At 31.3% G+C, this 15,278-nt stretch overlaps 2 protein-coding genes across 2 annotated transcripts in view; one reads left to right on the top strand and one right to left on the bottom strand.

The window, feature by feature from the left end:
• The window catches only part of LOC122505668 (receptor-type tyrosine-protein phosphatase U), a 592,942-nt gene that overhangs the window by 523,136 nt on the left and 54,528 nt on the right, over positions 1-15,278 (bottom strand). The window lies entirely within an intron of this gene.
• Positions 5,544-14,488, top strand: LOC122505671. The gene is made up of 2 exons (XM_043617449.1): positions 5,544-5,600; positions 12,657-14,488. The coding sequence occupies exon 2, from the start codon at positions 12,669-12,671 to the stop codon at positions 13,431-13,433; it is 765 nt and encodes a 254-aa protein (XP_043473384.1). The 5' UTR covers positions 5,544-5,600; positions 12,657-12,668; the 3' UTR covers positions 13,434-14,488.

Below are 15,278 nucleotides of genomic sequence, written 5' to 3'. Positions count from 1 at the left end.
TTGGAAAGAAGAGTAGAAAGGATGGAAAAGGATAAAAGAAAAAGAAATATAATGATTAGGGGTATAAATGCAGGTTTAAGTGAAGGAAGAAGAGAGGTGGGGAGACTGGCTGAAAGGATAGGGGTGAAAATTAATATTAGGCAGATGAAAGCGATGAGTATGGATGCAAATGGAATTTCGAGGATGTGGTTAGTAGAACTGGGAAGTGAGGAGGAGAAAGAGGAGGTTGAAAGGATGTGTAGAGAAAATAGATGAGGATATAACGTGGAGGGAAAGGAGAGTAAGTTGGTTATTGGGAGAGAAGGCATGGATCGAAAGAAGGAATGGAAGAGAAGTAAGAATGGGTAGGGAATGTGTGTGGGTGGATGGGGTAAAATGGTGCGTGAGAGAATGTAATGGACGAGTGCTTGAGGTTGAAATATAGATGATCGGGTGAATGGGGAGAAATGAAGAAGGATAGGAATGAAGATGGAGGTTAAGGATTTAAAGGGGTGGGGCGTTAATGGGGAATCAGTCAGTATGGACAAAGGGAACTGGAAATGGAAGCCCTGGCACTGGCGAATTTTGAGTGGATAAGTGTGATGAGAATAGGTTAAGTTGCGTGTTGGTTGAAAAATTGTAATTAGGTTAAGGATAATTGTAAGATTTTGTAATTTTATTTTGTAAAAGGATCCTCGAACCCTGCTGTGCGCAGGGAGAGTAAATAAAAACTATCTATCTAACTATCTAATTGATTATTAATTAATAATAATAAATTCATTTAATTTTTTATTAACAGAAAATTATAATTAAACTAATATGGAATTAAAAAAAATTAATTTTTAACTAATTTTATTATTTTTATATTTATTATAAATGATTGTAAATATTTATTAATTAATTTATTTTATTTTTTATTTATTTATTTTTTTTATTTGTAAAGAGATAGCCCACGGTATAAAACCATTAAAGGGCACTACATAATAATACAAAATTGATATAAGTACAGCATAGAAATAATTATAATATACAAAAGCCTAATCTTAAAATAAGATTGTCTAGTTATTAGACATTCTTGCAGTGTCATCGACACGACAAACTTAGAACTATAATTTCTAGGAGTACTTTAAAGTAACATTAAAAAAACTAGACAGAAGTTATGTCTAGCCAATATCAAATTCAACTTGAATCTTTGACGAATGAGAGTTGGTCAGTAACTTTACAGTTATTTACCAGTCCGCCTAGAATCAGCGTCCGTGACAAAAACTGTCCAGTAACTTGAACAATCGAGTGGCTCCATGACAAATTTCTACTCGGGGCGTAGCTGCCAGTACTGACAGTGCTGGCGCAGTACTCCGCCAGTTGTAAATTTCATATTGGGAATAAGACTATTTTTAACTGTAAAACAAATAAAAGTTAGTAGATCATGAGACAATAATATATGCATTTATTCAAAAAAATTTATTATTTTTGGATTAAAAAAAACATTCCTCTGGATGTAGAAAATGTTGAAATGTGAAATCGTACTTTTATATAAAGAATTTTTTTTTTTGAAAAAATTGAATTTAAAAGACATTTTGAGTTTTATAAAAATTTTTAATAAATGGTTTTTAATGTTAAAAAAATGTATTCAGTAAGTCAGTGACATTTGAGAAATGCATTTTATCATTTCAAGCACGTTTTTCTTCTTAGCGCGAAGGTCAACAAATGTCAGTCGCGCCTCTTTACTAAATGTTCTGTCTAGATTATAAGTCTCTTTTTGACAAATAAAAGCGCATCTTGACGGTCTAATTAGGTGGGCAATTGTCCCCTCTCTTCTCTCTTTTCCCGCTATCAAGGTCTTTCGTGTTTTTCTTGTCCCGCGTAAGAAGAGAAAAATTTTCCTGCGACGAAACAGAGATTAGTTGGACGAAAGTATTTAAATACCTATATATATACCTATATATATATTTCGTGAGTTTATTTCTCGCATCTTCTCTCAGGGTCGGTTATTGACCACTCAACAACGACCTACACATTTCCCCATGTAACTATTATTAAAATTTTTCCTCCCGAATTCTTATTCTTCGATTTCCTCTTGAATCCAAGGTTAAAAATGCTAACAAGTAAGCTAAAAAAAGCTTCGTTTATTATGTCAATCAGCATTTGTATTTTTTTTCATTTTTTACCTAGGTATAATATTTAATTTTTTTCCTATGACAAAATTCTATAATTTATATATATACTATACTTTTGGGTTGCTGCGGTAAAATCTTGGGCACGTGACAGTCCCAAAGTTGTTCAGCTGCAAACCAAAGGCGGTATTCCCACTACTTCGGGAGCTGCTCACCAACATTTGGGACTGTCACGCGCCCAAAATTTTACCGCAGCGCACCAAAACCATAGTGGAGCTGCTGTCACATACGTTGTTCCGCTACAGTCTCAAAGGTCTCTCAGTGCAGGTATCATGGAAATTTTAATCCTGCTGCAAAAAAAATTATATTATATATAAATAATATAATAAAAAAATTATAATATATTTAATATTACCTATATTTGATAAAAGAACCGTTTGTCTAAATTTTAGATTCTAATAATTTATTTTTAAATTAAAAAGAAAAAAGAGAAGTAGATGAAAACTGTTTTTTGAAAAGCAACAATCTTAACTCTTAGTTTATACTTTGAAATTAGATTCATGAATATATGGGCAAATCTCTGGAAACTTTAACATTTTAATTTTTTTGAAAAATTTTTTGTGTGCACAATTTTGACATTTTTAATATTACATCTTCGACCAAAATATATTTCATTTTTATTACTGTACAACCATTATTTGGTTGCCTTCTATTTTAAAATATACATTTTTGGAAAGAAAATAATGTTAGGTTATCTAAATCTGTAACAAGATATACATAAAAATTTTATCTCCTACACTTAAGTAAGTTATTTCTCAGTATCACAAAAACATAATTAAACATGAAAATAAATATAATAAACGTCTAATACAACTAATAAGGACAAAATTACAATAAAAAAAATTAATGAAAATTTTTTACGTATAATTATATGAAATAGTAACATGAAATTTTCTAATTATTTGATTGGCTGAATTGTTTTGAAGAAATATCGAGGATCTTAATATAACCTTGAAAAAACACTATCAGTTTCATGAACGTTTAATAAAAAATAAATAAATATTACTTAACCCCTTGGCTGTCAACGAGATTTCTACTGTTTGGGCCAAAAGTGTGTTGAAAAAATTTTTAATAGATTTTTATGAAACTTGGTACCTTAAGGGTTTCTGGGGTCGCTGATTACGAATCTGACATCAGTTTTTCGAAATTCAAAATGGCGGATCCAAGATGGCGGAATTTTTTCAAAATTTGTCGAATTTGCTTGAAACTTGTTACTCGGGGGTTTTAAGGGTCGCTTCTTACGAATCTAACATTAGTTTTCCAAAATTCAAAATGGCGGATCCAATATGACGGACAACGAAATAAAAAATTGATAAGATTGGCTTGAAACTGAATACTTGGGGATTTTCAGGGTCGCTGATTACGAATCTAAAATCAGTTTTTCAAAATTCAAAATATATGGTTGAATATGGCGGAAAATTTTTTTAAATTTATTGAATTTGTTTGAAACTGGTTAATCCTGACATCAGTATGATAATTTTTGGTGAAATCAAATTTCGATAAATACCTTGAAAAAATAATGACAGATTCGTAATCAGCGACCATAAAAACTCCCGAGTATTCAGTTTCAAGCCATTACAAATTAATTTTTTATTTTGTCGTGCGCCATATTGGATCCGCCATTTTGAATTTTAGAAAACTAATGTTAGATTCGTAATCAGCGACCCTTAAAACCCCCGAGTAACAAGTTTCAAGTCAATCTGATCAATTTTTTATTTTGTTGTCCGACATATTGGATCCGCCATTTTTAATTTTGGAAAACGAATGTCATATTCGTAATCAACGACCTCGAAAACCCCCGAGTAACCGGTTTCAGGAACATTTAAGAAGTTTTTAATCACTTTTATTAAGTTGCGCATATATATGCGTCATGAACCACTTTTGGCCAGTTTAGTTTTGCGCATATATGCGTCAGCGACAGTCAACGGGTTAAGTGCCTTCCGTTGATAAATTTTTCATTCCGCGTTTCCTTTTTTTCGCTTTTTATTTTCTTTTCTTTGATTTTCTTTCATTTTGTCACTTTTTATTACATTTTTGGTTACTTCGCGATAAATAACATGGAACAAATAAATGCGAAACTTCAGATTGATTGGAAAACGATTGGTTTGACCAAGCGACATATTTGACGAGCGACAATTTGAATAACCACGTAAAAAAATAATTAAATGAGAATTAGAATAAATAAAAACATATGCACATTTTTAATTACATCTAAAGTACACGGAAAAAAATTAATCTCTAAATTAGAGATTAAATCTGAGATTTAGGCATAAACTATCACTGGAATCGGACGTAAGATGTAAGCAGATCACTAAAACTGAAATTTGGTATTATATCTAATCCGAATATTAGTATTGTGAAGAACACGTATTTCTTATGCCTAAAAATGATATTAGGAATCTCAAATTTTATTACATATGGAACATATGTTCTAAACTATCAACTTACTTGAATAAATTCAAATCTAATATATTATTTGAATAAACAATATTAAAAATTTTAATCGTATATTTATATAATTCTTATTTTTGTAATAACTCGATGTAATAAGAATTTATAATTTATCACAATTTAGAGTGAGAATTATTCACAAAATATTTATATTGTTTTCCCTGTATGAACTATACATTGACAAGTATAAAAAAGTAGTTGGATATTTTTAAAACACAATACGAATTTTATATTTTTATTTCATTTTTTTGTTTTAACGGCGTTGGAAAGTCTGTAAAATTTGTAGGTTACAATTATTACCCGACAAAATACGACACTGACTGATTTAAATGACGTGAAATAGGTAAATAAACATTTTGCAACCACTTTTTCTCTAAACACAGACACTTTTTACAAAATAGGCCAACATACAACGAGTAGGAATCTTCTTAATTACCTAAATTCAAAAGATGGTTTAAATTCATGCAGAAACGCGGTTGTAAAATGTAAAATTGGAAAGTGATGTAATGCTAAGAATATAACAGCTGGACCATTGTGCTCTCTGCATGCTTCTGATTAACTTAAAACACAATGTACCTAATTCATATAAAAAAAGTTGTGAAATTAACAAATCTCTAAATCAGAGATGTGAATTTATGGCGTTTTCTGGTATAAAGTTTGACAGAATCAAACACAACTTATCACAGTAATTGTGACTATAATGTTTAATTTAGATACACTTATATTTCATTGGACTTCAAATTAATATTATTTCAAGTTTAGAGATTAATTTTTTTCCGTGTAATATGTGCCCCAATTTTGGAGCAAATTAAATATTAAAATTACTTTTTAATTCATTTACATATATAACATGATATCTAGATACAAACTATTTCGCTTTTTTGTAATGCACTGCTTATTTTACATTTTTTAGGAAAAGGATAAAATAAAAAGTATACTAAAAAATTTCTCGAGCACCTTCTTCAGAAAATTAAGAGAAATGTGCTATATAGATAAGTATGAAATCCTACTGAGTGTTCTTCACTTACAGCTAAGTCAAGTGCAGTTCGATTGATATCGACATTAAAATCAATCATTTTTTCAAATTGATATAAAAAAATTTTTTTATTGTTTTTCTAAGACTAACACTTTTTTATTCTAAGTTTTATGATACTTAAATGTAATATGAAATGTATAAAATAATAAACAATAAAATAATACTTTAACAATTAACAAATTAGGTGTTGGTGAATAAAGTGCATTATTATTTTTATCTTTTGAAGATGCTTTCAACGATTACTTGATGCAAGATAAAAGAAGAAAATGTTCCGTCAAGAGGAAACGTTGCTTTTTGACCCTTTTGGACACTATAATAACGCTTTTTGTATCTTGAGCGTATTTTTCAAAAGAAGGAAAATAGCGTAGAGTCGAAAGAAAAACTATGACAATGCGCGCAAATATATATTTCCCTTACTGTTATAGATTTCTTTTATGGCCAGTCGTCATGAACAATTTACATTTTCTTATAGTCAACAATAGAATTAAAGAATTTAATGCCTATAATATTTGAGGAATTAATGTCTTTAAAATTTCGTTTTCACTTAAGCCTAACAAGTGAAATGTAAAATGTATATACTATTTCACTGATTACTCCGATAAAATTTTAACTAATAATTTGTTAAAATTCACGGTTTAAAAAAAAAACATTCTTAGACAAAAATGTTGATTATTTTCATTCTGAATGATACATATTATACTTTTTATTAGTACGTTTTTTTATTATTATATTTTTTGTATTATTGTTTATTATTATTGTAAATTTATTTTTGATTTATACGCTTTATCCTAATTGAGCTCCCGTGTCCAATAACTCGATCTGCGCTTGAACTGAAAAATTCAAGCCAGTCAAGCCGTCAGAAAATGGAAAAAAATAAAAATCGGAATTTTTAATTTTAAAACATACTACCGTATAGAGCATAAAAATGCTCAAATTTTTTGTCTTTGAAATTTTTTTGTAGGACTTTTATTTTTAATAATAATGAACAAAAACTGAATTTTTTTATTCTTAAATTTCATTGAATTTCAAAACATAAATCGACTTTTCTCAAACAAATCTTAATGAAATTAATTAAAAATTGATATACTTACTTATCAGGGTCTACCGAAGACGATGAAATGATTGAAACATTAAAAAATGTTTATTGCAAAATTATTTGTTAATATAAATACAGACCTGTCGGTAAATACGTTTTTGCAACACTAACCTGTAAAATTGAATTTTACACACAGAAAACTGTGTGTAAAGTACTTCTTTTTATAGCGGTGTGTAAAGTGTTACTTTACACACCGCTAGCAGTGTGTAAAGTGAATTCCAGTGTGTAAAGTGATTTTCAGTGCGTAAAAAGGTTACTTTACGCATTCTTGTGACTGTTTGATGAGAAACAATGAAATAATGCTTTTAATTAACAATTTACAATCACATTTTTTTATTTTAGCTTCTAGAATACTTCATTTAACAGTTCCCCACTACACCTAAAGTTACAGTAATATTAGCAATATTGCTGCAAGTATAGTTGTTTTAGTGTTGCAAAAAATTTTGTATGGCACTCGTGCGTAAATCACTTGTATCATAAATAACTATTTCTCAACTTTGACGAGAAAAAGTGTGCGGTGAACTTTCGAGTTGACACAACTTCCAGTGAGACATTTGTTTAATAACGTGTGAAGAAGTTTTTTGGGAATTTTTATTTAAATCGGATGAAAAATAAAGAAGATACATAATGTTTAAAAAATATGCGTCGAGCGGCGTTTTGACATTTTGACGCAAGAGGAGAAAACTATTGGAAACTATTGCTATTTTCTGTTGATTTATTTAAAAATAAGTTTATTCATGTATTATATTTAAAATAAAAACAATTCTATACTTTAGAATTGTTATTAATTTATACTATAACTAACTATACTATACAATTGTACAATTTCTATACTTTATATTTTAATATTATTAAATTTTTTATTATTACTTTACTATTAATTTTTAATTTTAAAACACGTGGTTTATTGAAAAACTTAACAGCAGTAATAAAGTAAACTGTATTTTCTTTAAAAAAATACAAGGACCTGCTTTGTTTACATTAACGGTGTTGCGCAATTTCAAACAGTGGTCGCCTTTTAAAAATGTCTGCTTGAACGTAAACGAAATTTCAAAAGGATTTTTCTCCCAATTTGGACAATTATTGCAAAATAGGGAAAAATACGAGACGCATGCATATCCCCTAATCGCCAAGTCGTCGAATGATCAAATAGTCGAATGCCAAGTAATCGAATGGACAAAATGTCGAATGCTAAAAACATCGAATCGGCATTTAGTCGAATCCTAAAAACATCGAATTGTCAATACGTCGAATGTTTAAAACGTCGAATTGTCAATTCGTCGAATGTTAAAAATATCGAATCGTCAATATGACGAATGTTCAAAACGTCGAATTATCAATTCGTCGAATGTTAAAAACATCGAATTGTCAATACGTCGAATGTTCAAAACGTCAAATGATAAAAACGTCGAATGCTAAAAACATCGAATCGTCATGTAGTCGAATGCTAAAAATATCGAATCTTCAGTTAATCGAATGCTAAAAACATCGAATTCTCAATTCGTCGAATGTTCAAAACGTCGAATGTTTAAAACGTCGAATGCTAAAAACGTCGAATGTTCAAAACGTCGAATGCTCAAAACGTCGAATCGTCATTTAGTCGAATGGTAAAACCATCGAATAGTCCATTTGTCGAATGCTTAAGGGGTTATGCCACTCTAGAAACCGAAAAAATAGGCATTTTTTGTGAATTTTTTGCAGAGAATTTATAAAGTCAATTAAAATTGGAATATGAGGAGTTTATTGTACATCTTTTGAAGTTTAAAAATATAAATTTTCATAATAATTTAATGAAAAATGGCGACGCTGTTGGGGTTTTCCGTCGACATTTCTGTGGCGCATATGGTCCGTGGCCGCACCAACTGTTCCCGTAAATTTTGAAATATCTTGAGTATATAATTTTTTATTTATTGTACATTACAATAGCTAAAGCAACACGTAGGATTTTTTCGATATATTGATCCATGGTCAAATGGCGCACTTCTAAAGTTAACCTTTCTAAATTCTACCAAAAAATCGTCAGTAAATTGTTAATAACAAATGAACAATACAAAATAAAAAAAAAATCCTACGTGATGCCTTAAAAAATATATTTTCAAAGATGTTTGTGAAGTTTGAACTTAATCGGTTGAAAATTGTACGAGTTGTTAGTGCGGCCAACTCGAAAAATGTAGTTTTCAGATAATCGCGTTTAAAGTTTAAAGTTAATATGCTCTTCACATGCTTGACTATGCCTAACTGACTGAAACAGACGCTTGCATACTGTTTGTGAAGCCAAATTGTGTAGAATAGACTATAGTTTAGACAGAAAAGTAGCCTTATACCTGCTCTAGATCCTTTAAAGATCACCTCCCGTAGCGCGCTAACAAAAGGACCTCGCCGCTACGAAAATACGAAACTACGAAAATAAATTACTTAGAGATTTTCCCTAGCCGTAATACTACGATATGTTATTTCTGATACCCTAAGGGACTATTTAATGCAAAAAAATAAAAATCGATTTTTTTAAAAGCCTAGAGTGGCATAACCCCTTAAATAGTCGAAACGCCATCTGTTCGAATTATCAAGTAGTAGAATCGTAAAGTTGTCGAATGTTCAAAACGTCGAATCGTCATCTGTTCGAATTGCCAAGTAGTAGAATGGTAAAGTAGTCGAATGGACAAAAAGTCGAAACGCCATCTGTTCGAATAATCAAGTAGTAGAATGGTAAAGTTGTCGAATGTTCAAAACATCGAATCGCCATTTAGTCGAATGCTAAAAACATCGAATCTTCATTTAATCGAATGCTAAAAACATCGAATTCTCAATTCGTCGAATGTTCAAAACGTCGAATGATAAAAATGTCGAATGCTAAAAACATCGAATCGTCAACATGTCGAATGTTCAAAACGTCGAATCGTCATTTAGTCAAATGGTAAAACCATCGAATAGTCCATTCGTCGAATGCTTAAATAGTCGAAACGCCATCTGTTCGAAATGTCAAGTAGTAGAATGGTAAACTAGTCGAATGGTAAAGTAGTCGAAACGCCATCTGTTCGAATTGCCAAGTAGTAGAATGGTAAAGTAGTCGAATGTTCAAAACGTCGAATGATAAAAACGTCGAATGCTCAGAATATCGAACTGTTAATTCATCGAATGCTCAAAACGTCGAATGCTAAAAACATCGAATCGTTAAAAGTTCGAAAAAGTTCTTTGTCTTCAGTAGACATTAACTTAAAACAAAGAACTTTTTCGAACTTTTGACGATTCGAGGTTTTTAGTATTCGACGTTTTGAGCATTCGACGAATTAACAGTTCGATGTTCTGAGCATTCGACGTTTTTATCATTCGACGTTTTGAACATTCGACTACTTTACCATTCTACTACTTGGCAATTCAAACAGATGGCGTTTCGACTACTTTACCATTCTACTACTTGACATTTCGAACAGATTTAAATAAAAATTCCCAAAAAACTTCTTCACATGTTAATAAACAAATGTCTCACTGGAAGTTGTGTCAACTCGAAAGTTCACCGCACACTTTTTCTCGTTAAAGTTGAGAAAACGTATTTACCGACAGGTCTGTATTTATGTTAACAAATAATTTTGCAATAAACATTTTTTAATGTTGCAATCATTTCATTGTCTTTGGTAGACCCCGATAAGTAAGTATATCAATTTTTAATTAATTTCATTAAGATTTGTTTGAGAAAAGTCGATTTATGTTTTGAAATTCAATGAAATTGAAGAATAAAAAAAATTCAGTTTTTGTCCATTATTATTAAAAATTAAAGTCCTACAAAAAAATTTCAAAGACAAAAAAGTTGGGCATTTTTATGCTCTATACGGTAGTATGTTTTAAAAATAAAAATTCCGACTTTTATTTTTTTATTTTTCCATTTTCTGACAGCTTGACTGGCTTGAATTTTTCAGTTCAAGCGCAGATCGAGTTATTGGACGCGGGAGCTCAATTATTCTCGGTTTTTTCTCATCAAATTTAAATTTATTTGGTTTTAAACATAAATAAATCTACAAATGGCTTCAAAAATATTTATTAGAGTTGTGGGATGCGCCTTAAGCTCTCCCTCTTTTCCCCCGTACTTTGTGAACTATAATTTGGCGACGAGTGTAACGACTCAGATTTCGTTGGTATTTTGATAAGTGAGGTGTGCGAGTAGGAATTGCGACAGTGAGGAACCTCGTAATAGAAATCGGAGAGATGTTAATAAATGCGACATAATAATTAAATAAGAATATTTATTGCTGCCTGCACCTTCTACTGGAGTTCGTGACTTTTGGTTCTACTTTCATATCAGGAACTTGTAGAATTTCCATAGTGGTGACCCCGACAATACGAACGCCATTTTTACAACGTGCAACAAGTGCGAGCAAATTGAATATTAACAATCTATCAACATCCGAAACATCTTTAATGGCAATTCTTAAAGGAAACATCTAACCAAGAGAAAATATTTTTCACCAAACAATTTTACGAGGAGTTTGAGGTAATTAATATTTTAACAAGAAAATTCTTGCCATGTGGCCATCATATCACCTCATACAATATATCACACAAACAACTCCTAGTCAAGACATTGCACACTTCTAAAAAATCAAGAAAAAATCGACCAACAAATTACACAAAAAAAAAATAAATAAATAACGCTTACAAAAAAAAATTAAATCAACGAGACGAGAAGCAGAATCCAATACGAATTCAACTCTACTTGGACATCGTAGCTGAGACAACCATTTTTCGGGTGCTGACTGATAAACCAGACGAATAAAGGACGATCATTTTTTTTCAACCTGGAACATCGTAAAACATCGCCTGAGGTTTCATCGACTTCAAGCTCTGCCACGAGGCACGATCAACGCAAGGAACTGTCGTCAAAGCCATCATCAGTAGTCAAGAAAATTCAGATAAGCATTCTTAAATTTCAATAATAATAACAATAATAATTTTCATTAACATTTTTATATAAATACTTTTTATTAAATTTAATATAATTAAATTAAAATTCTTTTTTCAAAATCAATTTAAAAATACAATATGCTAAAATAAAAATTTATATCTGTACAAAATAATTTTTCTTAAATTTTAAAGTTCAAATATTACTTTTGTTTTAACACGAAAGTAAAATTTTTAATTCATCAGAAAATAATATTTCACTATTTGCTTCAACGACATTTATTTTCTCAATTTCTAATCACCATGTTTATAACGTGTAACAATACAACGACCTTGATGGCTTATTAATTCTGTTTATACCGGTATGCATCATCAGCATGATTTTGGAAGAATATAAAATAAAATATTTCGTAATATTTCAGAAAAATAATTTTCGAGTTCTGTGATTCAAAAGTGAATTATTTATAAAAACAATAATTTAGCGTAATTTTTTTCGAGTCATGATGTCGATAGTTTGAAATAACGGATTGAATATTCTTGAATTAATTTTAATTAATTATACTAAGGATTTCATATCTCGTGTTCACAACTTTATCGATAAGATCTATCATGATTTTAGAAAATGCGTCGAATTAATAAATAAAAAATAAAAAAATTAATAAATAATAATAGTACATTTTGAAGATTTACGTTGATGATGCATACCCGGTTGTCTCTATCTACGATAATAATAAAAAAACATAAACAGATAAATTCGATTTGATTTTATAAAAATTAAAGATAAAATATTTTTTTTTTATTAATAATTTAAAGTTATAAAAATAATTCAATACATTTTTTTACATTAATATTAAAATTTTATCAACCTCTGATTTTTTTATTTTCACATATATATGGATATAACTTTTAAAGAATATTAATAAATTCAATTTAAAAAAAAAACTGTTTCTCTAATTGTTCGCCCGAGCATATTTATAAGGTTTGACGTTATTTAAACAAATTCTTATTCAATCTCAATATATTTCAGTGTATAATAAATATGGTCATTACTCGTGGCGACGAAGAACGTATTAGATTAGCAGCTCAAAACGATAACATGGATCACGAACGACTTGCAGCTCAAGCACAATTTGAACAACGACAACAAGAACTCGATAGGCGAGAACAAGAATTAATACAACGTATAGCGGATCATGAACAACGCGAGCGTGACTTGGCAGAACGAATTGTCGTGCAAAACGGAATCGACCATAATCCTGAAGAAAATCAAAACGCACTTCAACCTCCGGGCAACAATGTAGCAGCCATCGGTTTGGTAAATATGCAACCAAACGGTATAGACAATCACCGTAGTATCAAATTACCCAAACTATGTGCAAACGAACCCGAATTATGGTTCGTTCAAATTGAATCTATATTCACTAGTCACAATATTAATGCCAAAGCCGAAAAAACTCAGGCCCTTCTGGCAAATGCCGACGGTGATTCGTTAAATTGCGTCAAGCATATAATTATGGCAAATCCTCCACCTGCAGATTCATACACTCAAATCAAGAATGGAATAATTGCACACTTTTCGGTTTCTGACGAATCTCGCGTTTATCAATTACTGCGCGGTGATGTTATCACATCCGGTAAACCATCCCAAATTTTAAATAGATTGAGAAGTTTAAATTCCGGTAATATTAGTGAAGACGTTTTAAAAGCAATTTTTCTTACTAAACTTCCTAACCAACATCAACTCGTGCTCGCATCGTCAGGTAATGTATCGTTAAATGATCTAGCAAAAAAGCTGACCAAATAGCCGAAGTCGATCGCGTTAACAATACTACCATCTCAGCCGTATCTAGTACATCAGAAAAATCAGAGGAAAAAAAAAATTTGAAACTTTAGTTGCTGAAGTAGCTTCTCTAAAAACCGAATTTGAAAAATCCCATAATTCACGAAATTTTAATAATTAAAGATACGATAATTATTATTATTATAATCGAGGTCGTAGCAATTCACATCGCGGATACCGCGGACGTTCTAATTTTTGGCGTGGTCGATCTTCTTTTCGAGGTTATCAAAATGGTCGATCATTTGGTAGAGGAAGAGGCAATCGAGGCTATTATTATAATAATAATGATAATAATAGAAGCCGTAGCACATCTAGAAACGACAATAACAAAAATGATTATAGAAAACGCGATCGTTCCCATTCCTCGGGAAACGATTAAAGCCGCAGTGTAGCGAGGCAAATTCTGCGAGCATCGAATCCCGTCGCCTCCACATAACTGATAAAAAAACCGGGTGGACATTTTTAGTCGACACGGGCTCGGATTTATCCATTTTACCCGTTCGCTTAATAAAAAGAAATAAACCATCTCAAGTTATTCTATACGCGGCGAATAATACAAAAATTAAAACTTACGGAAATAAACATTTAATATTGAATTTGGGATTAAGACGGGAATTCTCGTGGAATTTTAGTGTAGCCGAAGTACCTCGTCCGATTATTGAAGCTGATCTTTTGGCACATTTTGGCCTGTTAGTCGATTTGAAATCACATAGATTAATTGACCCTCTCACACGGTTCAGTTGTGTGGGTAGTATTAAAACCGCATTACTAGCAGGAATAAGTCTAATCGATAATGAATCCCATTATGCGAATTTGCTTCGAAAATATCCAGAAGTTATTAACGTAAATTTTCCCACTATCGTAAAGTCGGAAAAGGTCATGCACCATATCGAAACAACTGGCCCCCCCTCCGCTCAAAAAGCTAGACGATTAACCCCAAAAAATTACGTGCTGCTAAAGAAATACTCGGTAAATTGTGTAAAGCTAATGTATGCCGACCATCTAACGCTTCTTGGGCCGCTCCATTGTTAATGAAATTAAAAAATATGGCACGTGGAGACTTTGCGGAGATTACCGTCGTTTGAATACGCAAACAATTCCAGACAGATACCCGGTTCCTCACATATATGACGCGACAGCAAATTTGCGCGGTAAAAAAGTTTTTTCGAAATTGGACTTATATCTCGCGTACCACCAAATACCAATCTATCCTCCGGATATTCCGAATACTGCAATCATAACTCCATTCGGTCTCTTAGAATATCTCGTTACGACATTCGGTTTGCGAAATTCAGGACAAACCTTCCAGCAATTTATACATGAAGTATTGAAGGATTTGGATTTCGTGTTTGTTTATATAGACGACATCTTAATTTTTTCAGAAAACGATAAAGAGCATAAAAAACACTTAGAAGAGGTTTTCGAACGATTACGAAAATATCTATTACGAATTAATTTATCAAAATGCAAATTTGGTTTACCGGAAATTGAATTTTTGGGATATACGATTAACGCGGACGGAATTAAACCGACTAAAGAGAGAGTTTCGGCAATTGTAAATTGTCCCAAACCGCGTACCTTGTCAGACTTGAGAAGATTTTTAGGAATGAGTAATTTCTGTCGTCGGAGTATGCGCCATGCCGCTCACCATCAGATTCCATTGTTGCAATATTTGCACAATGCTCGAAAAAATGACAAGCGAATTATTCCATGGAATCCCGAAACCGAAAAAGCATTCGAGGAAGTAAAAAACGACATTGTAAACGCAACTTTGCTCGTTCACCCTTCGGAAAACGCAGAAACGCGATT

Source organism: Leptopilina heterotoma, unplaced genomic scaffold (assembly GCF_015476425.1).
Source record: "Leptopilina heterotoma isolate Lh14 unplaced genomic scaffold, ASM1547642v1 Lhet_362, whole genome shotgun sequence".
NCBI lineage: Eukaryota > Metazoa > Arthropoda > Insecta > Hymenoptera > Figitidae > Leptopilina > Leptopilina heterotoma.
This window is presented reverse-complemented; position numbering and strand designations above follow the sequence as displayed.

Excerpts from the sequence above, each read along its gene's own strand:
- LOC122505671 (XM_043617449.1), top strand. The coding sequence starts at position 12,669 with ATGGTCATTACTCGTGGCGACGAAGAACGTATTAGATTAGCAGCTCAA.